The following is a 25,434-nucleotide window of genomic DNA, read 5'->3' on the forward strand; positions in this document are numbered from 1 at the left end:
CCCACCTCGCTACAACCTCCTTTCAGGTAGTTGTAGAAAGCGATGAGGTCTCCCCTCAGCCTCCTCTTCTCCAGGCTAAACAACCCCAGTTCCCTCAGCCGCTCCAACAGGATCTGAGGACTCCAACAGGAGCAGAGGGTCTCTGCTCCATGTTACACTGTATAAGGGAATGCTGCTCCATCACAGACATCATCCAGAATCACAAACATTAATGGATGCAAGATAAAAAAGGAGGAAGGGAATAGGCACCCAGGCTTGACTCACTCAAGACTTCTTAAGTTTGTACTGCAACAAATACACTGACAAGCTCTGAAGAGGTGGGAAAGGGATGGGAAAAAGTTTGAAAAATAAGGTTGACGAGGATCGGTTAAGTCAGCTAAATATACAGGGTCACTTTTTAGAGTTGTGAAACTGTGCCTGCAAAGCAAGAGAAGCCAGCATAAGTGCAAACAGAGCTGGAAACCTCCCCAGCTGCACAGTCAGTTAGTTCACGGCCCTTTTCCCAAAAAGTCTTTGTGATCTTTCCGATCGCACAGGAGGCTGACACCGGCCTGACGGTGGGACGTCCCCTCCAAGGCCACCTTGGTTTGTTGCCAGATTCTGCCGGCTGCCAGCGCTCACATGTCCTTTCCCCAAGACCTCACCCTGCAGAAAAGGCGCTTTTTCGTTGAAGGGGCAGGGAAGGCTGATGGGAGGGGCAGAAGACCACGGGGGGCCAATGCCCTTCTCCTCCTTCTCCTCCCCCTGGGGACAGTCTCAGGATGGCAGGGCATCACCACCCCAGATGCTAGCTGGGTCAGGTGAACTTTGAGGTCCCTGAGAGGTGACACAGTGACAAAGGTAGGACTGGCCAGCATCCTTCAAGGGTGATAGCCTCTCTCAAAAGACTGAGCCCATTCTGCATTCCCCTATTTAGCAACCTGTGGGGCTTGGCACCATCACCGCTGTACACATGCTCCCACTCCCAGAATTGAGAAGTAATATGCTTGAATTAATAACATAAACTGATCATAGTCCTCGTGCTCAACAGCAAATCCACCCCTCTAATTCATGTGTTCAATCACTGTAAACTGGTCCCTCCCTACCTTGAATCAAAGAAACAATTGCCTTTATAAGTAAAAGGAAAATTAGAAACAGGTGAAATGTTCTTCGTAGCAAAGCTGTGACAACGTTTTTTAACTTACAATGCAATACAATTTTCTCCAAGTCCTCTTTTAATTCCCCACAGATATTGCTTCTACAGCAGTTATCTTCAAGATCATTACAGTGTTGCCATTGCACATAATTAACTTTACTGTGGCTTTATATGGGGGATGCCATGGTAACATTAATTATTTGCAAATGGTCACTGTCAAATGCTGCATGGTGACCATGACACTCTATCGTACACCAAAATATTCAAACGTCTGAAAGGAGTCAAAGATAATCTTCTTCATTTATAATGGGTCCTAGCAGTACAGCAAATTATTTTTATCTTTTCCCAAACTCACATTATGAAAACATAATGCAGCACTTCTACAGCAACGGTTTCAATGCAAGGGTTTTGGTTTGGTGGGATTTTTTTTTTTTTTTCATTTTCACTTGGACTGGCTAAGATAGGGTCTGTGCGGATCTTTAATAAATTACTCATGGATTGAATACATTTGGGAAAATGGATGATTGAAAGGCAAAGTGTTTCCATCGTAACTGGTAGACACAGCAGCTCTCTTATTACATGGCTTTTTAATTATTTGTTCTTTGGGAGGGGATTATTGCTATAGTCAGTAGCAGAAAATTAAAAAAAAAAAAAAAAAAAAGCAATGCTCCGTAAATGTTACCAAAAAACAAGTAAGAACATCCTAATCATGTTCTAAGTTCTACATGCCAGCATAGCACGCTAATAGTTGATTTAAAATAAATGGAGTACAGACTACGATGAGCAGCAGGACAAACGCTCCCCTCCACTGAAAGGAACAGATCATCATCCTGATAGCCAAGCACCAAAACCTTGTTTGTTCACCTGGGACTCAATCACCAGCCCTTTCAGTTAAAAGAATGATAATCTATTAAGTCCACCTTTTTAGCTCTGTGGAGTTTATTCAGTCTGTCTCTGTCCTAAATATGAATGAGGTCTCGAGTCGGAAATTATAGTTCAGCTGGTTGGAAGTCTGGCAGGAGTCGTATTTTAGCCAGCAATATACATGCATTTGCAATGCTGAATTTCTTGGGGTCAAGGATCACAGTTTTGATCTGGGTATGCACAGCCCATAGCACAAAAGGGTCCTGTTCCTTGCCTGGGGCTCTTCTGTGAGAATACAGACACAAATGGCAATAGCAGGAGCGGCAGGCAATTTGATTGAAATTTGTGAGCACTCTTTTTTCCAATGCCGTGCCTTAAAAGGGACTATAATGCTGATCTTAATAGGACTGCAATATAAATACTATACTGAGACAATTATTTGCATTTTCGGTTTTGGAGAGAGGGAAACAAGCACAAACGTGTTGATCAAAGTGATGAAGAGCACTACTTTTTAACGCAGATATAAAATATCTCCATTTACTTTAATCAGGAGCTAAATTAAGACAAGAAAATAAAAATAATCCAGATATTTACTAGCCAACCTTTATTATCGTCAAAGGCCTGAGAATAAATTGGTTACGGATACTGGAAAATACATTAAAAAAGTGATGTGACTATCAAATCAAGACCCAAATCTATATTTCAAAACACTCTTAATATTACAGTCCCATGTGTAGAGGCCAGGAACCATGTTCAAAATTGAATCTGCCTTCAGATTTTGAACAAGGCCAACATATCATAGGAAAATTTGGGTACAGATTCATCTTTCATATAAATAGATAGCACAAGTCTTCACTAATGAGTGGAAGCCAATATGTTATCTATATCCTGATTATTGTATTCAGGAATATATATAGAGACAGAGCATATGAAACACTGGTGAACTTGCTCGCAATGGAAAAAAACCAAGACGGCTGGATCCTAAAGCCTGTAAAAATACAAGTGTGTTCTATCTTAAAGTGAAGGAGAACATAAGGGCAAGGTCCTCCCCCTCAATAATTTTTTTATTATGGTTGTCTTCAAGCAGCCGGTTGGCAGGAGAGGTTGAGATTCACCTCAGGAAACCCGTGCTCTACCTTTTAAGTAAAAAAGCTCCTTCATCCACTGGCACCACCTGCCCCAAGGGACTGCTGGATTTTGTCAAGTAGCTTGTTTGCTACCGCTTGCTGGTTTGGCATTTTTGTGTCTAATTATGGCAATAGCCAAGGCTGGTGTTAAAGGATTAGTGAAAATTTGTGGGAAGAACAAGGACATTCAAGGAGATAGGCAAACACCAACCGTCCCTACTTAAAAGTGGCTGTATCTAATTAAATAGCAGAATTTCTTAGCAATTTTCTACTCTCTCTCCTTCTCCAGAAACTCAGCCCCTTACCCAGTGCATTTTAAGGGAGAGCAAAGAGCAGTGGAAATATTTTTCTGCCTTCAAATCTCTATTTATTAAAGTCTATTTATATTTTCATGTTCTAGTACAAGCACAGGATTTCCATAAATAAAACATTAAATGCAACTCTTCCTCTTTCACTTTCAAGTTAAAACTGCTTATGTGTGGTATAGTATTAAGATAACACGACAAATGGTATAGACTGCTCGGAAAGAACAAAATAGCACATCTTCCCTTTACGTTGCTATATTTTTCCCTTTCCACGGTCTTAAGAAAACTCTCTAGAATGAGCCAAGGATGCTCCCATGTTAAACAAGCTTCACTCCTGAGGCCGATAATCCTATTTTCCTAGAGACCCTTCTTTAAGAGGGATGGTCCCAGACAGAAAAGCAGACTTAGGTATACTCAGGCCAAGGCTAATTGGGTATCAGGACTGATTTTCAATTACAGACAGGTTTTCAAAGGCACTCAGACACTGCACTTGCCCGGAGACCTTTCTAGATCGGAGCTGTAAATGCCACTCGGAGCCCTGGCTGCGACGGGGCAGTGACTGCAGGAGCATATGGGACTGGAGGGTTAATATGCTGCAGCAAGGCTTGGATCCATCTACACTTTCACTTTGAGCTTACCCATGACCTGTTAATATCCATACATTCCTGTGTCCGCGCTGCCGTTTAAATAGAGTGTACTTTCCTTCTGCAGTGTTTACTCCTGATGGATTTCCAGAGAAGAGCCGCACGTTCCCTCAGCACCCACTTTGCTCAGCTGAATGAACCCCTTTCTTCTAGTCTTCCTCCGCGAGAACATTTTGTCAAAACTCAAATCACGCCAGCCCGTTTCTCTGTACCTGCTCCAATGTGAACATTTTCTTGACCCGCACACATGATTTGCAATTCCACATCACTTCCTACCACTTCCACGTAGAGAGACACCAGCATTTCGCCGCTTCCACTGGAAATACCTCTCTTGATGCATCCTCAAAATGCATTTGCTTTTTTTCATGGCTAAGGAAAAAGCCATTTTTGTGGTTCACAATCATTCTGAGATGAAATACTGCTCTACAGTTTTTATCACCACCTTTCCAATACGCAGCTCCCAATACCGTATATATTATACTGTATATATAGCGTATATGCTACATATGCACTGCAGTATGTATTTTTCTAATTAATCTCCATGTGTTTGCCTTCCATTTGTGGAAAATTGCATTTCACCCCATTTCTTTTGTCCCAGCCCTCAAGGTCATCCACTTTTTCCTGGATGATTTCCCACACATCCTCTGTCAGGACAATGCCTCTCGACAGCGTGGCATCAGCAAATTTTAACTTCATGAGCACACTGCTAAGATTTGTGCCAAAGCCCTTTCTGAAAATTAAAAAAGACCAGTTTTTAAGAGGGAAAGCTGAAGATCTCTGCTTATAACTCCACTGCAGCCAACCCAGCCCTGCCACCTCGCTTGAATCCAGCCCCTGCTCACTTTCCAATTCCTTTACTAACCCCTATCTTCTCCGGCTTAACTAATAGCTCCCTGCATGGACTGCATCAAATAGTTCACTCAAGTCCAAACAGATGAAATCTACTGAATTTCCTTGGGGTAGAAAATCAGTTATCTTACCAAAAAGTTATTAGATTAGTCTGGCACGATCTATCTTTAGAAAATCTGTGTCACATTTTATCCCATTTTTCCCTCAACAACATGTCTTTAATCAGTCTTTGCTTGAAAAAACAGTCGAAGGCCTTGCACTAACAGCCTGGAATTTTCCTCAGATCGTTTTTCATCTTTTTCAAACGTTGGGCATTACTATTATTAATCCTTAGAGTTACAGCACCACTCCAGGCTTTGTTAAAAATATTTCCCTCTGACCCTCTGATTTCGTGAGGCAGCTCTTTCTCATCGCTGGGATAGAGGTTACCCCATTTTGAGTGCATTAAGCTGCATAATTTGCTCTCCTTTTGCTTATTGTTTTTCCATTTTCATAACCTTGTTGCTTTTATTTATTTTTCCTTTTCCCCCAAGGATTTTCTTCCCAAAAGAAAGGCAAAGTATTCACTTAAGTTCTTGGGTGATGGCCTCTGTTGGCACTGATGCACACCTCTCACAGGTGCCTCCTCAAGGCCAGGACTTAGAGATACCAATTTCACCTCGGTACTCCTTGAAGAGAGGAGAAAAATGTGTTATGTCCATGGTCAGGAGCAGAGATAGGACCCAGACTCAGAGCCAGCTAGAGGAAAAAAAGGGATATTTGCTCCCCAAAGGGTGAGCCCAGCACCCTCAGGGAACCCAGCCATAACTCAGAAATGCTGCCGAGGTGTATGAGCAAGCAATTAAAGGGGAACAAGTTATGGCTCTCCATCTGCGCACGGGCACAAGCCCTGCCGCGCCGGCTCCTGCTCTCACCAGCTCTGCTTCCACCAGCAGCGATGCTGCCACCTCCAACTAAATTTGACTGGAACGTAAGGAGGGGGCTCTGACCGCACCAGTGGGGTAGGCATGCAAACCCCGCTGCCTAGCTCTGTCCTCCGGAGTCCAACCCCAGACCAGGGACTGCAAGCAAGGCACCACGATGCACCCTGGTGGTACCAGAGCCTGAGAGGTCTCCACGGGCTGCACATCAATATGGGATGGGGCAAGAATAAAATAGACCCCTGTGGGACTCCACCCGTGAAGAGCCTGATGGCAAAAATGCCATTTCCCATTGCTGCCCTTCGGGTACGGCTGCCAAAAAGGACTTCAGACCTCTTTACAGAATTGTCCTGCGCTCCTCCTGCCAACACCTGCCTCCAGTGAAGCAGCTGTGGCCCGCGGTGGACAGTAATGAATGCCGCAGGGAGCAATCTTGCTTCTCCAGTGTGCAAGAGAAAGGCACGAGCCTTTTCATCTATAGATAAGAAGAAACCACTCCTCGAGATGACTAACCTCTGCTTCTCCTCCACATCTCAGCAAGGAGCTTCACAGCCTGCTGGGCAAGGGGACGGGGGTCTAATGAGCAAGAGAGGGCTTCCAGACACCCCTGTGGCTGCAGAGGAATGCCCAGCCTCACGGGCAATGCTTCTGGAGGATCTCAGTGCCGTGAGGCCACATTCGGTGTTCCTCTTCATGCAGATGCCAGGAAGGTCCCTTGGGCTAGGTCAGCAACCCCACAGGCTGTTCCTTCCCCAGCCAAGCTGGGGGTCAGATGTCCAGCTGGGACGTTCGGGGTTCAGGAGCCAGAACCCCACCCTCAGACAGTGCAAGCTGAGATCTCCTGAAACGCCTCCTCCCACACCACCGGAAGGAGTGAAGATGCTGCCCACCTGATTCCCTTCAGCAGAGGGCAGAGCCCTTCTCGGGGACCAGGGGGCTGCTTGCCAGGCCCAGAAATACCTGGGAAAAGCAGCTTTCCCCAGAGAGGCCAGAAAGGGGATGACTTGGAATCTAAGAGGTCTGAGGCAATGCTGAGGGTAGAAAAGAATATTTCAAATAACACATGGGGATTGCCTTTTGTGGAGGGGAATTGCACTCAGTCTCCAAAACTATCCCGAAGTGGATTTTTCTTCAATTTTTGCTGCTTCTGGATAACAGAATAAACATGCACGCCTGCACACACACTCGCACCCCAGACTATATCCTTCTTTTAACCTCTGACTGGCCAGAAAATGGCCCTTTATCCAGCAGGTGCAGAAGTGACCATGTAACAGTCCCCAGCATGACATTACCACATCTCTCGGTTCAGTTTGTTCCAGCATCTGTACATCCTCCAGGATTGCCATGACATACTGCAACCAGAAATGAAGCCACTGACCCTGATTAAAAAGCATGGCAGCCTTTGTGCTGAGCAATACAGGGTGCTCCTCCCTTGCTCTGTTTCTCTGCCATCAGCCTCCAGTCCCCAGATGTAGTCATGCACTAGCAATCCTCCCCAGCATGTCTAACAGACTGTTTTGTTTTTTTTTTTTTTAAACAAATGTCCCACAGAATGGAGGAAGGAAAGACATGCAAAAATCTTGTGTTTAGGTGGAGCAAGTGGAAAGGTACCCCTTGCAGATGCGATGAGGAGGAGCAGCCAATACCAGGCATCTGTTTGCAGCCAGCCAGACCCAGTGCAGACTGAGAAGTGATGCTACCTTATTGCAGCAGAAAGGCGGGTCAACGCAGTTTTTACCACCATGTCCCTTTTTGGCAACAAACTACCTTCATCCCTGATGCCTTCATTAATAAAAGGTCTAGAGCAGGGAACAGAGCACCCACCTTCACCAGATTTATGCCAGCAGAGAGCTACTTTGCACACACTTCTCTACTTGACTACATCCAGCTGCCTCAGGTGGCCCAACAGAGCCTGGGTACAGGCAAGGCTTTATTTAAGTCTGGTCTCCCACGATGACAAAGGGTATTCTGGACACAACTTGGGCTTCTGTCTCAGCTAGCTGTCGTGCATCCAGCAGTCAGTCCATCTGTGAAACCTACCTCCTTGCAAAAGGTGGAGACAACTACTCTATTTAAAGCTTCCACTCCTGGGGGAAGGGGAACATTTATATCCCTGATCATCTCCCAAGACTGGGGAAAGGGAAGAAACTTTCAGGCATGTCTGCTGCTGTAAAATGAAGAGAGATTAGGAAGGAGACAGGCAGCTCCTGCCTGATTTCAGCTTCCCTCACTCCCCTACCCAGAGCAAGAGCAGCTCCTTTTTTAGGGGATGAAAACATTACAAGAAATTAAGGGGAAGGATTTTTAAAAAAAGATCAGAAGAGGGGAGAAAGAGACAAAATATTGGAATGAAAGGCAGGAAGAAAGCAGAGATGATTTACAAAGCCACGTATCGGGAACCTCACTGCTGGAGTATGTGATTGCGCTGGGAAGTGTCACACGAATCTGCTGGGAGACCTCCACGCTGTAGTTCAGATAAGAAACTGAACATTTGGGTTTTATCCAAACTGATCCTGAACTTCATAGCCTTTGAGATCCTGCCAATCTCTCTCTCCCTGCCCCCCCCCGCTCCCCGTATGCATGTTTTTGCAGCGTGGAAGCTGGTTTTGCTTTATGCGTTTGCAATGACAGGTCGTGAATCAACACCGTGGAATGATGCAATATCACATGGGACCATGGGAACTTTTGGGTTCAGGTCTCTATATTTTAGGGACCAAAGACGACTGCTAAGAAAAACCTAGAAATTGAACCAGTTTCAAGGTTCTACTTATTAAGCCATTTCTAGAAAAGTCACAAAATATATCAAGCTAACTGCATTTAAAATCCTCCAGCTGTCATCTGTCACACAGCTTATTTGAAAAGCCATCCCCTGCAAAGTTGTTGTGTTTTTCCCCCACTCCCAGTGTTTGCATTTATGGAATTGATGCTTGCTGAGGAGTTGATAGTTGGAAACCCTCCCTCCCTAATGGGGAGACATGAAAGGTTGGCACTCGGCTTAGTGGAAAATGAGAAGTGCTGAGGGTCTGCACTGAATACAAATAAAAAATTACAAGCTGCAAGGTTCCAAACTAACATCCTGATGCTTCACATTATTCTTCAGAAAAGCTCGGTCCTTCCTTTGATCTCAGGATTACAGGCAACTGGGCCCTGATTCGCAGCCACACAAAGAACCTGCTGCACTACGCTGGCAGTAGGCACAGACCTTAAAATAAAACCCAAAGTACATGGACACTCATTTGCAGACCTCTGCCAGCACAGTAAGGTGAGATCTTCATTTTGGGACATCAGGGGGTGAATCGGGCCCCTGCAGCCAAATAAGGGCACATCGCAAAGTCTGGTCTCTCTAAAATCCAGAATTTGTCTCGGGAATGATTTCTCTTTTCATTCCCACCCGATTAATCCCAGGCTGCGCTCTTCAGGCTCGCTCTCACTTGCAAGACGAGCAGGACAACAGCTGCCACATATGTTCTTTATGAAATGAATTCTTGATGGCAACTTCAAACTAAATGCTGATTTGTTTCTCATAATTAACAAATTCTTACGCAGCGTAATACAACTCACCCCAACTTCAAATGATTTTGAAAATCATGGAAAATTGTCTAACAGTTGATGGCATATACACACTGACAAAATATAACTTTAAGAATGGTAGAGTGTGGGTTTTTTAATCCACAAATATTTAACTGTATGTACCTTCATTTTTAAGACAGAGGATGTAGAATAGAAACATTATTGCCTTATTTGCAATACCTATTTGCAATCCTACCTAAATACTGGAACAGGTATTAAATTAGTTGTGCCTTTTCAAAACCAAGTGCTAGGTCTTCAGAAAGCGCATAGTACCTGTAAGTCCTGACATTTCAGTAGGGACGGAGAACGCTGCACTTCTGGAAATGAGGGCCAAGATAGTCACACCAAAGGGAAGCAATTACAGCCAAGATTTGAAATCTGAAACGCTCAAGATTTCACTTTTGAAATTCAACATATTTCTTTAATTAAATTTTGAATAGCTGCAACTATAAAAAGCCTATGCAGATCTCGAAGTAAAGTATTACACTCTCTGGTAAAAGAGCATGTCAAGGCCAGAGTCAACAGAAGGCAGCTGCTCCAATGCAGGTTGTCCCAGCTAATCATGTAGATCATCCTTCTGCTTTCTGTGTTGCAGGAAAGAATGCACCTACTGCTGTATGAAGAGACAAACTGCTGGAAACTGGGTTTTATGTACAAATTTGTGAAGCTATAGCAGTGAGTAATTTCTACTTTGGCAGACTCAGAATGCCTTTTCACATGAAAATCAAAACCAAATACATTCTTGACTCCAAAACAGCCCTAGATCATGCTTTTAAACATGTACATAGTAATAAGGCAAAACAGACACTAAAAACATATTCTGGCAATAAATACTTTAAGACTTCATTAGAAAACCAAAAGGTCACATCATCCACGAAAACGTCAAATTATCTAGGCTGACATTTACAACTAATTTGAACCGACATTAGCATGAAAAATACAGTTTTACTGCAAGAGGTAGTCTTACCTATAAGTTTAAATGTGCCCTTTAAGCATTAATGCTGAAAAGAAAGCACTGAAAAATATCTGCAGCCCTGCCAATTACATCTCAGTATTTTATAGCAAAGCAACATGAAGCAGACAATTAGCAGAAGATTTCAGCCCCTCATTAGCAAGCAGAACCTAATAGTAAGAGAAAAAAAACCACCCCCATATGAGCTCTGATGAGCAGATTACGGGCTTGATCCAGCTGTGAGATATTCAGGCACCCATTACCATGCAACCGGCTTATCCACGGATGTGAGCAAATACCAGGAGCCGATTTTGCAACGCACACAGCGACGAGCCCGAGCATCCATGCACCTCTCAAGGCAATAACAGAGCCCTCTGCCTGCTTGCTCCCTCGCTGTGACTAGGAGAGAGAGACACATTTTGCACAAAGCGGCTGATTTTTTTTGTGGACTTACTTTAACTGTCGAGGTTCGCAGTCAACTCCCGGCAGTAAGAGCCTCGCTGCCTGTCGTACGTCATCGCTGTCCACCGAGAAACTGCGACGGTGCCCCGCGTGAGCCACGGCAACCCTTATCCACTCCATCAGGGGAGGCAGCACAATGAACGGCCTGGGAAAGCACACAGACATGAATGCTACAGTACACTAGCACCAAAATAACAGGTATACAGAGAGAGAGGGCAGGGGTGGGGGTGTGTGCATGTGTATATATGTGTGATGAGAGAGAGAGAGAGAAGGAAACGAGCAAAACGAAAGCATGGGAGAGCAAACTGGCTCAGCAAATTTCAAGCAGGTTTAAATCAAGATGTTTCACCCTGTCTCCGGAGCAGGATTATTTGAAGAGTGAGATTTATGAGCCATACTCGTTTATGGGGCTCCTGTGAGGTCAGTGCACCCGCCTGGCAAGCACTCCCTCCCACCCCATCCTTTGCACAGTGTATCCCGAAAAGAGGACAGGAGCCTGGCACAGGACCACGTCCTGCTCTGGCTGACGCGATGGGCTGCATACGCTCCCCAGCCACTTTGAAATAGGGACGGGAGAACGAACCAGGGCGGAGAGAGGGGATGCCCCCATGCCTGGATGCCAGGGATGGAGAGGTGATGCGTGAGGAAGTCTCCAGCATCTCCTACTGATGCAAGGTGCGCCTTGTGCTCAGCGCTGAAAGTGGAGACCTTTGCAGGTTCCCACTGATACTGCTGTATTATTGAGGTTATCTGTGAGGTTATCAGAAATGAGACTGTTTTGTTTCACTTTTAGTGGTATCAAACCACTACACCTTTGGGTACCAGCTATTCAGCCACTTGAGCAAAAACACACAAAACCTCCCCCCAAAGTGGATGGTGGGACTCTGGACCACTTGAGCAAAGCATGGACACGATCAGAAACATGGTCCTTCACTCCACAGCCCCATGTCCTAGCAAGAGCTGCCCAAGCCTTAGGTGAAGCACACAGCATACAATTTGCCCCATCTACGCTAAAAATTATTTGGGGACCAAGAGAAAAATGCCAAACCTAAAATGAGAACCATAGCTTCAAGTCCTAGTTTGGAGATAAAAATAATAAAGTGTCTGCAGCTGAACATCTTGAAAGGTCGCTGCCTGTTAGGTCAAGGTGGACAAAATCCCCAGAGCAATGCAGGCTGCAGCAACTGCCCTCCCATCCCTAACAAGTTTTTGTGCCCGCTTCATCTCCTGCTGGGGTGTCTCCTCCACGGCTGTAAGCAGGAGGCAAAGCCTGTGTGGGGAAGGGATGAGGAAGGGTAGAAGAAATCCCTCTTTATAAAAATATACTCTAAAATTCTAAAAATTGTAAAATAATTTAAAAATTATAAATCTGTCCAAGAGCTACTTGAAAACTATACTGAAAGTCCTGTGTTTAGTCAAGACTGCTGAAAACTATTTAGACACAGTGAAACTGTTTCATCCACACTGTGAAGTAGATACCATGCCTAAGGGATGTTAACAGAGACTGCTATAACATTAACAAAAAAAAAAAAAAGAAGAGATGAAACTTGTAAATGACTACTGTCCTTAAGGAATGTCTGTTATTAACCTGCTCTTACCTTCTTCTTCTGAAGCTTTTTCTTTTGTCTCATTTCCTATGTGGCTCCCCTTCCCCTCCTCTTTAACTGTATATTCCCATATTCCCTCTGTTTATTAGCTCAGTATATCATCCTAATACTGGAAATGTTCATTTTAGTGCAGCATCATCCCCTACTTTTGCTCCCTTCACTTCTCCTGATCCTTATCATTTGATATTGCTTTCCCTTACTTGCTTTCCCTTATGTAGTCCTTTTTCTCAGAGGGAAAAAACGATAAAAAAATGAAGTCTGGATTAGGTGCCCAGTAGGCAAATACTTTACATTTTAAATATGTAACTTTACCCCAAAAGGATCTACCCTGAGAAAAATGATATAAGAGGATGTTTATTCTGGAATATCCTTTTTCTATTTATAACTCTTTATGCCATTTATTTCTCTTTTGAAGACTTGACTTTACATAGCTCTAGTATTAGTATTGTTAAGGCAGGATAATATATTTCAAAAGTGCCGATGGACAGAGAAGCCCTGAGGCCACTAACTTTCCCTGGGATGCCAGGTTCCCAAATCTCACAGGCGCTTAAATGAAGAACCTCCTTTTGAAATATGACATCTTTGGCTGACTTGCCACTTTCATCATTATTCTATTCAAACACATTGTCATCGCCTCAAGACCAGGCTGCGTTTGTTTCCAAGGCTTTTTGCTTTCCCCCAGACCTGCCGCGGCCACTTGAGGCGGCAGATAAGGACAGAACATCTCCCACAGCTCCCCCAAAACGATTTCCATAACCCAGCTCATTTGTCGCTGGTGGCGGTCAGAGGAGGGAGAGGGGAGAAGCAGGGATGTATCTGCTCCTGGAAGGTGCCCTGGGAAGCAGGTCACCTGCTCTATGTGTCCTCGGAGCAGAAGGGACCTTCTCTCGTGGTGTTAAGTAGCTGGGGACAAATGATCGGTGGGAGTTGTTTTCATCACTTGCTGAGCAAACAGCGGAAAGGGAGCTGCAAATCACACTGGAAGTGTAAAAATGCATATAGTTACCCACAAAACTTGGTGCCAGGAAAACAATTAAAGGGAAACTCAATTCTAGGTTATGGTTTGCATGAGTGAATGCGGTCTGGATCACAGAAATGAAGATAGGCTTGTACAGAGCCTTCCTATAACATCTGCTGGGCGAACAGAAGAGCAGAGGTCCATGCCTGAACAGGGGACTCGGGGGTTCACGCTTTCTTCTCTCTCATGCAGGTCAGAAACTCACCCAGCAGAAGATCTGCCCCACCACAGTAAGGAGCATAGCAAATAAAATTATTTACAGGAACTGTGATAATTGCACTATAAAATTGCTTTTTTTTTTTCTTTCCTGGTCTTGCAAACTTCAACAGAGAAATAGAAATGAAGGGGGCTATTTGGTGCAATAAATCCTGAAAGGGAAGAGAATCAGTGTTTAGTGGAAGTCGGGGGATTTTCTCTGAAGGCCAATTTCAGTCCATACATGAGGACATGGAGTTCACTCAGAATATATTACATTCCTTTTTCCGAGGCAAAAAAAAACCCCATCACTGCATATCTAAGCATGTCAGGGTATTTATATTTTGAGAAGAGAACCAAATATGGTTGAGTGTAATAGGTTAAAAATACCCTTCAAGAGTCCATGCACCACGTGAAGGGGATTTTTTTTTTAATGCTGTTTGTGTGCCAAAGGAGAAAGAGGAACACAAAGTTATAGGGAGGTGACAACCCACAAGACATCGTGACATCAGCAAGACATATTTCACTTTACAAATGACACCGTGCAAAAACGGGTTAGGTGAATGCATCACGTCACTGGCGTATACATTGACTTATCTCTGCTGTACAAAGGCAGGTAACAACCAGAAGAGTTTGGTACTTCTGTGTTCCAGAGCAGACATATAGCAGATCACCTAGTTATACATTTTGGAAGCGCACACCTTAATTAAATTAATCTAACGGCGGTAGGAACATGCTGGGCTTGACTCTGCCTGAACGATGTGGAAAGTTAGGAGCAACTTGATTGCTAGAGAAGCACTTTACAGGGATGTGGGTCAGCGAGCACTCTGATCTCCTCCTCCAGCCCATCTTTGTACCTGTGCTTAACTTTAAACGCATGGTCCCATTCTCTTTAATTCACTGCAGTTCAAAGTTAAGCACGAGCTTAAGTAATGTCCCAAATAAAGGATGGATTTCAGCACAGGCTTGTATTTTCCTGAACTGTCATCTAAGGGGAAAAGCATGCCAGATGGGGATGCAGGGAGAGGTCTCTGCAGAGAGCAATCCCCATCCCACGCAAAAGAGCTGGGAGGTGGGGGAGGGATGGGGAGGCCAACAAAAGGCAGATCCCAAAGGGCTGGACCCTTCTGGGCACTGTTTCCCCGGTCCTTGGCAAGGGGACAGCTGGCTCCTCTTGGAGTATGCCCTCCCTCTCCATCCTCCTTAAACAGAAAGGGGAATTATCAGAGCCCCACAAACCCTCACGCTGCAAGTTCCTCCCTCCACACAGAATCCCTCCCCATTCCCTCCTGCCGTCCCACACCCCTCTCACAGCTATTTTGGGATGGCTCAGGAACCCGTGAGCTCCTGTGCCTTGCAGACATCTGCAGGCAATACCCAGCCAGCACCCTCCGGCGAGGTACGACCGCTTGCCTTCCTCTCCCGTCCTTCTCTGCATCACCCTCAGAAGGCAGCCCCCCGCCAGCGCCCACCCACACCTCTCCCCGGCACGCTCCCCTCCGGAGCAGGGCCGATGACCCCTCTGCACCTGACAGGACTTCAAACCTATCTCATTTTTTGCGGGGCCAATGTCTCTGGGGCACTTCGAATTACAAAATGGCTCATCTGGAGAGCAGATGTTATTGGGGACACACACCTATATATAAGGCATAACCCGCTCCAATCACACCATCTTAACCGCGCGAGGGATTGCCTAAAACCCGCGCTCCTCCCGAGACACAGGCAGCAGTCCTGGGCTGCCTGCTGTTTCCCTCCTTTGCTTGCTGGCACACGGAGATATTAAAAGTCCCATCATGCATATGCAATAGCTCAGGCTTTTTCATTATTATTATTATTATTATCATTATCAGCGGCAGTATACCTGTATATAAATAGGAGGAATCGTCGGATGGAAGAGCATGAGAAATGTGCACTGTAAAATGCAATAGGATGCTTCATTATTTTTGTGTGGGTCTGTGAGAAGGCCAATGAAGCTCTTTTTGGATGCTGCCTGCTGCGACGCCAGAGCTGCAAAGCACTAGGGCCAGCACTCCTACAAATTCCAGCTCCCAATAACCCCTGGCCCTGGTTTTTCTCTGTCCCTACCACATTTGCAGGGTGCAGACTCCCTGCTGCCCACTGACCATGAACTTCATGGTCCACCTTGCTGCCCAGTCCTTCAAGAGCAGGGCCACCATCCACACCTGCCCTCTTCTTCTTGATTTCCCAGCAGCTTAAACAGTTCTTCCTCTCCCCAGTCGCTCCCTCTCCCTTGCAGAGAGTAATCCACCTCTTTGGCGGGACCCCCCTGCCAGGGAGGTGGTGTCCTGTCTCACTCTCTCCTCCCAGTTCCCACTATGGGGGTGACTCCTCCCGTGGTCTCCTTCCACGGGTGACTCCCTAATCATTTTTGCCAGGCCATGAAAGTCCCAAAGGAGGGACTATTGCCTGTCACCTTCTCTGGCGTGCAGACTTAAACCATCTTCCTGATGGCATGCTCATCACCTTTGAATGCTCCTCGCCCCGGCTGAGTCCTCTTCCAATGCTGTGGCTCACGAACCCTGGACAGGCCACCAGCCCTTCGCTCATAGCAGAGCCTGCAGCACACTCCAGGTCCAGGAGCTCATCAAGGAAGAGAATACCCCAAATAATCACAGTGCTCAAAGAAAAAACCAGTGTTTCAAGCGCACCACAGCACCGCTCTATTTCCAGGGGCACTTCACGTCGCTCTTCAGACAACGAGCCCTTGCCCCACCACACGCCCACGCTCACTGTATGTATTAAAATCAACCGTTACAGAGAGGACTGGCTTGATGGTCTGCATCACGATGGGAGTGGAGAAATTCCTGAGGGCTAATCCTATTTGGATGTGAATTCCCACAGCCGCCTCGTGCTGTCCCTCCCCAAGTTTCACCAGCTGTGAAGTGTACACAGCTGTATAGACCCGACCTCGCTTTAACTTAAACAACTTTTGTATGGTTCAGTTATTGCAATTGCTTTGGATGACTTCTGTTTGCAGGATCCTTTAGCTACTCAGGAGGATGCTGTTGTGGTAGGTTTTAACTTTCTTCACTCACTCCAGCCAAGGTGTGGTGACTGCAAACCTGCACGGCAATGGCGGCCAAAGTGCTCCACACAGGTCACTGCGGTTTTACTGATTGCTTTTGCAATTTTAGAGTTAACAGCGCTTCTGAGAAGCAGAAGGCTATACTTTTGCAAGGAAAAGCCTATCTAGACAAAGATAGGGAGATATTTCTGCCTGCAGATATGAGTCAGCAACTTTAACATTATGAAAAGGTCTTTTCATTTGTTTGGGTTTTATGTTTATGTTTTCATGGGTGGTTTTTAAAGAAAATCCCAGCGTACGAATTGAAAAGCATTCTCAGTTCTGACAGTTTTCATTTAGAACATATGATGAAACCATACATGCTACTCCATTTTTAGCGTTATTGGAGGATAGAAAAGCATGTTTTTTCCAATGTTTAGCATATACTTCAGATGCGTTTCCAGGCTGCAAAACTAATATTTTAGATTTACACCGTAAGCTACTTGTCTTCCTGGTGAGGAAATCCCTTCTGATGCCTTCAGAAAGCTGCCAGCCCCGCTCCTGCCCAGGGACCCAGCAGCGCCGGCTGATGCACCACGCAAGCCCACGCAGCTGTCCCACGCTAGGCAGCTCCTCCGCCAGCCCAGAAGCCCAGCTAAGGGTGACCCAAGTAACCAGCCTCTGAAAAAGCCAGTTCTGCATTTTGTTCAGGCTGAAGGATTAAGTCTCCTTGCTCTCACACAAGCCTCCGTGAGACCGGTCTAGGTGGAGGGAGGGTTTACTCTCAGGCTTTCGTGTACCAAGACATTGGTGCTCCAGAGTCCGCACAATGGTATCTGCAAGTCACGTTTTTTGAACTTGCATCCAGTGTTCGAATGCGCGGTCCCCGTTGCCTCTCCTGCATTAAAAACATTAATGGCGGAGACTTGAAACGCAACTGAGTCAAACTGATGACTCAACCAGCAACCACAACAGGGAAATATTTCACAGGCAGCTTCGACATCAGATTTGACATGACTGGCTGCGGCATAAATCCCCGAAGAGACACCAGCATTGGGAGCGCGGCGCAGAATGGCCCGGGTAACGCACTGTTCTCGCAGTGCTGCACACAATTTTCTCTATTTAAAAAAATCCTATAGCCATCCCACGGACAGCTTAAGTCTAGCTTGATAAATTAGATGTAGAATACAGCCCCAGTCCAGCAAGGATATACCGTCTGACAGCCGAGCTACGAATACTGCCTGAACTATTTCTTGTAACATGTGCAATCTCACACGCTGCAGGCAGCTGCCAATACCATTTCTGAAGGGATTTTTAAAAAGTGGGAAGTTTGATGTTTAGGATTCAAATCTAGAGGATTTATGTAAGGATGGATTTGGGATTTCTTTTCAGTGGCTCCCAGCGAAATCAATCCTGGTATTAACTTTGAGTTCAGCGAGGCCACAGTTTTACCATCTGAAGTTTTTAATTAAGTAGCGGATAAAACTATATAGGGTTACATAGGGCTATGCCATACTGGCACATCAAGCATGTATAATGACTTCTTCAGATAGACGTTGCAAGGTGAAGAGGTTTCATAGCAGGACTTCCACATTCCCAGAGCTAGCGCTTTACCTGTTCTTCATCAGCATTCCCCATCATTCCATCCACTCTCTGCTGGCCTTTGCTGGAGACTGCCCAACCCGTAGAGTTTGTACCACGTAATAATTTAAATCAGGGACATTTCCCTAGTTATCGTCTTACTGAAATTGTGCTATGGGTATAACCTGTACAACAGACATGGCTGTACCAGTTACAAAGGTGCTTTGGATGAGTTCAGGTTATTTTACAGCAGTGGAACATTCCTCTCATTAAGACAGTTGTATCATATTAATTAGCCAGGTACACTAATAACTATCCAAAGCGTGAAACAAAAGTCAGATGATAACCCAAACCCTTCCTGTTAATCACAAATGACTACAGGCTACAATTTGCACGTGTGTGCATGTGTGGGGGATGTGTGTATTTGTGTGTGCATGCGTGCAAGGCAGGCAGAAAAATAAAAAGCAAGCAATAGCCCATGGGAGTTTCCTATGGGATTGCTGCGCATACAGGGAAAAATAGTGAAGGAAAGTGAAAAGAAGGTTAAAACCAGACACCTATCCATCAACTCAATTAAGACTTGAGGGGAAAAGCTAAAGGCTGCCGGGTGGTACAGGGACTTAATGCTCCTCCAAGACGGAGCGGCAGAGGAAACGCTGGAGAAGGATCTTTGCTGCCATGTGAGCAGAATTAATGGGTGGTTCTGGACCGGCTGAGCTGCCGCTTCTCAATGAGTTGTTAATGGGGAACATGGAGAGTTAGGAAGTAATGAGGACTCTGTCAATACAGCTGTGGATAAAAGCGGGTAAGGAACCACTTAAGGAAAAAACCATCACACAAATCTGCAACTACAGATTCTGCGCTTTCCGGTGCTTAAGAAATTACTTGAAATAACTTTGGAAGTGTTATAGAGGCTGAGAAGCAAAACATAACCACAGGACAGATCCTTTTATTAAACCAGAAGCGGCAAGCAAGAAAAATCTTGGTAACAGTGGTCTCATCTACAATTTCTTCTTTTTTTTTAATTCCTGGGAAAGCAAAAGAATGAACAAACCTAAATAATCTGCAGCCGCCCACAGGTGGAGGCACCGGAGGAGCACCGCTTTCATAGGCAACACCCGGCACAAGACAAACGTCTCCATTGCGTCCCGGCTGGGTGCATTAGGGAAGGGGGGACCCCACAAACAGGTCCAAAGCCCCTCCTGTACCTCCACGCCTGCCAAAATAGCCGTCTACATGGTACCTGCGGCCATTAGATAACCCACTGGAGGGTTTCTTCCAAAGTGACCAGATTGAAAGAAGAGTATGAATTTGGGGTAGGAGGGGGTCACACATCCATCTTATGGTTAGGTTTCTCGGCATTTAGGAAGCGGGGAATCTCTTCCAGGTTTTCTGAGCAATACTGGCCACTTTCCACCTCCTCCCCCTCCCATGAAAGCAGCCCCCCTGCAAGAGCCTCGCTGTATAATCATTTTCCCCTTTTATTTTACGTAAAGACAAACACTATTAAAAACACACTGCACTCTCGTTTCTCCACCTCCATCAAGAGCAAACACAGAGAAACGCTCCCTAGAAAATACTCCCTGGAAACAAAGCGTCGGATTTATTCAAAGGTAAACCCATTTTACGCGTCCCCCAAGACTTTGAGGGAGGTACCGCCTTCTGTGCTACAAAGTGCTAAATCAGGCAGGACCGCCACTGAACCAGCTTCCCTCCCATATCCAACCTCCGCAGAAGGACACGCAGAGCTTTTGCGGCTCCCTAATTCAACCTGGTTCAGAGCTGAAAACCAGGTGGGCTGGAGATGGGTGGGAAGAACCGGAGCTGCTCTTACAGGGCCACCGAGCTCTGCAAGCGCCAGAGGAGCTCTCTGGCCACGTCCCGCAACCCTCTCCGCCCTGGGCGTGCACAGTCAGGGAGAAGGGGGCCAAGACGGTAGCCAAATTCATGTGAGCCAAGGACAACCCCCGTTTCATGGAAATACTGCCTACAGCCAGATCCACGCAGTCCTGGCTTCTCTGCACCAGCAGGGACACAGAGAGGCCAAGGATGGGGAAAGTCGCCTGGACCTCCTTGCTTCCTCTGGGCTTCTTCCAACATAAAAGCAATTGCCGCAGCTGGAGAAGAAGAGAGGGAATACGACACGGAGATATGGCACAAAGCTTGCAAATATTCTGCATGTAAACATTTTATGTTTAACAAATCCATTCAACTTAACAAACGCACAAAAACCCACCATGGAAACCGAAACCACCAGAAGTCAGTCATGGACCACAAAGCATGCTTGCATGTAAAAAAAGGATGGGAAATAGGTAGGAAGGCTCCTCAGAGCACTAAGGAGAAGTCAGCTTCACCGATCTCTTCTCCGGGCAGCACAGGATGGTTGCGTCCAGCTGATGAAGCTCCAGAGCACAACCCCATGGAAATATCCGGGCTCATGCTTAACCCTCCATCGCTCCCACTCCAGCACTAAGTACTAACGCATGTTTGATTAGGCAACAGGAGGAGTATCTGCTGCTTCCAAAAGTGACCACAAGCTCTTGGCAATAACACCGAGTACTTGCTCTGGCCCTAACCGCACACCGCAGTTGTTAAACTGGCCTGCCAAAGGAAGACGTCCTGCCAGATGGAGTATTCAAAATAAAGTAAAAAAGAACGATCGCTTTAAATAATCAGCATTTCAAGTGCTCTAACGAAGAGAACATCTATTAAGGCGACTTCAGAGAAAGGAAAACCAATTAAAGTAAATGCTAAAAGTGATTTTTCAAATATTCCTGCCCTTTTCACTTTCCACAGGGAAGTCTGCAGAAATCTTACAAAACCAGAGCCTCAGCATTATTCACCTTTATATTCCAGTGGTTCCAGTGGCATCACTCCCACAGATAGAGACTACAGATCAGGTGAGGGTATTTTCTAATTTTGGTTAATTTTTGTGCATACTAACCACTCTTGGACACAAGTTAGGCCTTCCGCAATAACAAGGCTGGATGACAAATCATGAAATTAAAAATAATTTAGAAAATTTTGGATTCCTGTCATTTCCCTTCTGTTTTTTTTCATACTTTGGAAACAATAGAGCAAAAAGCGACAAACATGCTCACAGAGCGACCCAAACTTGAGAAGAAACAAAATGCCATCCAAAGGCAAATGGCAAAATTCCCAGTAACATCATTCATGCCAGAGTCTCATCTTGTATGCTTTTCTGTGAATCGATATAAAAGTATTTCAATGAAGATATCATATTGTATACCATTTACGATTACACATACGATGAGATTCTCAAATGCTGCTTTTGAGATGCAGACCTCATACTGAAAGAGTAACCAAGCCCCGTATGCGCGGCTCTCGGGCCACACGTGCAGATCAGAGTTTGGCTTACACGTACAGCGCGACATATACGTCGGGATGTAAATGTGGAGCCCAGACTGAAAAAGCAGCTTGCATTTGCACCACCATGATACCCATCCTAAAAAGGAATATCCAGCACTTTCCAAGCACCAGCCGCTCCTCTCGTCTCCGAACTGGGGAAGCCTGGTTTAGCGTTGGTGAGAAGCATGGCAGGGAAATACCACAGTGTGCCTCAGCACACAAGTGGAGGCTTGTGTTACTGGAGAGTTTGCTAGGCTTTTGACAGGAGACGGCTTTATTTTCTTGGCTAGCAAGCTGCCCTGGTTGCTTTCTGCAAAGGTGCAGAGCTGCCCTGCGCTGGGCACCCTGCCTGCCGGCCTGCTGGCGTTTGGTAACCCCCCATCACTGGCTTCAGTAGCGTCTCCTTCTCACCTTACAGCAAACCCTGAGTCAGGATGGGACCTCAGGCGTGCCCCCCCCTGCCCTGGCCATCCCCAGAGGGGGGACAACAGCAGCACAGCCGGAACCTGCCGCGTCCCTGGCCGGGGCAGCCCCGAGGTTACTCCTGTGCCCGGGTACTCGGCACGGCTGGAGCCCAACATCTTTAACGACCTCTCCTTTCCACACACTACTCTATTCATTTTCCACTTCCCCAATCACAGCTGTCGAGCTCTATTAACGCGTAGAAAAAACACATTTAAACCCGAACCTGCTAGGCCAGAAATAGAAGTTCTCATTTTCTTTTCCAAAACATAGAATAGCTGAGCAACAACGAAAGGAAAAGGAAATCTCTCCCAAGTGCACATCTGGAACCAATTTGCTGTATGTAGCCACTGGGTGTCACTTTTGATATATATTGGGTCAGCCACGCAGCGCTTCGGCGAGAGAAACGGATTTCAAAGAGGTGATCCTAAACCAAACCAGACTGCTCCACAGCCTCTCACGCGCAAGCTGTAATTAGCAATTACCTAGCCAGGCTGATTTATTAACGAAATGTCTTCGCCACGACATTAAGCACCGTACAGTGGCTCTTACCTCTCGGTCTGCAGCGTGACTTTTGACGGCTCCACGTTGGGGTTTTCCCACTCCATCTGCGGACAGTGCATGAAGTAGCAGAGGGTGTACAGAGCCTCCGGCTCCCAGTAAAGCGATCCCTGCTTCTGGTGCATCGGCGTCCCGTTCCCGTGCTGCTTGGCGTTGAGGGGCTGGAGGTGGTGCATCGCTCGAGACACCAGGTCACCTGGGAAAAAAGCAAAAGCTGGGTGAATGCCAGGCTTTTTGACTGCCTCTCCCCAAAGTTTTCAAACCAAAAGGCGTGCCAGGTTGGTTTTCCCTTGCATTTAACCTCACATATGCAAACAGTAAAGGGTAGGACAGGATCCTGTGCACTGCTCATCGCCAGGCTGGACTTTGCCTGGTGGTTTACGCAGCACGGCATGACATACCTGGGCTGCAGACAAGCCCCCTAAGGCCTGCGGGAGACGGGTTTCTGCAAATATGGGTGTGTAGGCAGCGTCGGGCTGGCCCATATCAGCACCGCCAGAAGAGCCAGTACGCCGGGGCTGGGGTCACAGCTACCTACAGGCAGCCCTTGGAGGCCGCCAAAACCCCATAGTCCCAAAAATGACCAGTGGGGATGACGAAGAGTGGCACCAAAAGCCGCATGCTCCTGGCTAGAGAGGGGCAGGGAAACGCAGCCCCATGCAACAAGGAAGGAGGCAGGCAGATAACGCACAGAGCACTGCGGGAGCATGCAAAGGGACACGTGGGTGAAGAAAAAAGGGGGAAAAAAACTGTTAAAAGACAATATCAGAAATGCGCAACCGAAATTACAATTTGTAAGCCCAGGCTGGGCTGGAAAACTTCATGTTAGCAGAAGAGCAAAACTTGCGAATTAAGCTCACCCAGCCCCTCGGGTTTCCAGAGCACAGAAAACGGCCCAAGAGAAGGATGCTCGTCGTCACCCCTGCACCGTCGTGGTTCTGGGCGCTTCCTCGTAGTGGGGGTATGGGAAACCAGCCACAATATACAGACTGGGATCAGCAAAGCGAGCAAGCAAGATTAGCAGGCAAACATACGGGCAAGCAGCAGTGAGTCTCTGAGCAAGGTACTGATTGCAACTAATTAACTAAAGCACCTCCCTCCGAGGCAGTGAATTTTACGTTTGTTGACTAGTGACCACTCTATCAAAGGCAGCGAAACAATTGTGGTTATAAACTGCCTGTTCTCACATGTTCAAATCACTCAGAGAGTGCTTTGCGGGGAAATAATGATCTCGGATCAAATCAGATGGTTTGTTTCAAATGAAAATCTGAGCAAGAGCCCTTTGGGTCATTCTTAAGCTATACAAAAGCGAGTGATGGGGAAAAGAGGACATAATTTTCCAGTGTTAAGAAGAAGTCACATGCTTTCTCTTATTTGCTTTTCCCAAGCGACCACTGAGCACTGAAACTTGGAAGGAAGAGTTGGAAATGTACACCAAGGTAGGAACATAAAACCAAATCTGGGGTGGGGGGGGGAAGGCTGAATAATGAACTCCTGGGCAAACTTAAAGGAGAACCATTTTGACTGTGTGCAAGGCAGAATACAGGGGTTTTTTTGCAAAGTCCCTCCCCTGTGAACACATCACAGTACATCACCTCTCTCCGGCCTGACTCGCACAGAAAATGATGCTGCTGCTGCGATAATGTGCACCAGGGAGAATAGAAACGTCTCGCTGAAAAATGCTCAGCCCGGTCCTCCAAAAACACAGCCTTAAAACCATGAAGAGAAGAAAACCGCTGGCATGAGAAAACTGCCGAGTCCATGATTTCAGGGTTTTGACACAATTTGTTGCTGCACACTGCAATATTCCTCTGATTCAAAGCTTTCATTTAAAAATAGTTTCTGTCTTTTTCCTCTGCCAGGAAATTGTCATGATAGAACCAATCTTGCAGCCCTGCATGCTCATAATTTCCGAGAGAAGCTGTGCATGCAGAAAGCCTGCAGGATCAGGTCTGCAGCAAAAACACATGTGCCTCTGAGATGATTCCCCAGTCCTGCACAAAATTATCTGCAGGCAACCAGAAGCAGCAGGAAAGTTTGCAACCCCCTTCACTCGGCCCACTCTGTCACAGCAGATGTCCACTGCCAAGCCTAGCATGGGACCATTTAACTGCTAGCAACCTTGCTGATAGCAAAACTAAATTCCTCTCTTTTTCAAAAATATTGCATAGAAGTGCTGGCTGCAACATCCAGCTTTAACAATAATAGCAAAAGCAAAGAAAAAGAAGTTGCACTAAATTCAGCCTTTTCAGACCCAAGCCACTACGGCACTAAAGCATGTGGTTAAAGTTAAGCACATGACTAGCCTTGTTTCAGTGGATTGAGACAGCAGGCACCAGAGAACGCCTCTGACTTCTGTACCGAATGATGAATAAAAATGAGGATGCAATTTAGGCCCAGATACAGGCAGCAGCATTACTTCATCCCCATTCCTCCCCGAGCGCTGGGGCGATGCGACTTCGATGACACATCCAGCACCAGAGGAAGCTGCACGGTGAGTAAGGAGGGAAAGCAGCAGTAAGAATGATGTAGGCAGGGCGGGCAGCTCAGCATCGCTGCTGATGCCAGGCTGGAAGAACTCGAACCTCGCTGAAATCAGTGACAAAGCTCCCATCCATTTCAATAAGACCAGGAGTTCACCCTTTTATTCTGTATTTCCTCAACTGCTTCTTAAGAAACCCAAACCAATTCATGCCGTTAAAGCTGAATTAATGCTTTTTATGTTTAAGCCTCATTTAATTACATTATACCAAGAATTGATTGGCTTAGATCTTGCTTTTGCCTTTGC

General features: G+C 46.2%; 1 protein-coding gene across 1 annotated transcript in view; it reads right to left on the reverse strand.

Moving 5' to 3' along the window:
• BTBD11 (BTB (POZ) domain containing 11) overlaps positions 1-25,434 on the reverse strand; it is a 77,444-nt gene that overhangs the window by 39,696 nt on the left and 12,314 nt on the right. Inside the window, exons 3-4 of the mRNA XM_009575081.1 lie at positions 22,638-22,842; positions 10,821-10,973 (exon numbers count right to left, since the gene is read on the reverse strand). Coding sequence (XP_009573376.1) covers positions 10,821-10,973; positions 22,638-22,842 — 358 coding nt within the window. The remainder of the gene's footprint in view (positions 1-10,820; positions 10,974-22,637; positions 22,843-25,434) is intronic.

The sequence above is a fragment of the Fulmarus glacialis genome, unplaced genomic scaffold (genome assembly GCF_000690835.1).
Source record: "Fulmarus glacialis isolate BGI_N327 unplaced genomic scaffold, ASM69083v1 scaffold2573, whole genome shotgun sequence".
NCBI lineage: Eukaryota > Metazoa > Chordata > Aves > Procellariiformes > Procellariidae > Fulmarus > Fulmarus glacialis.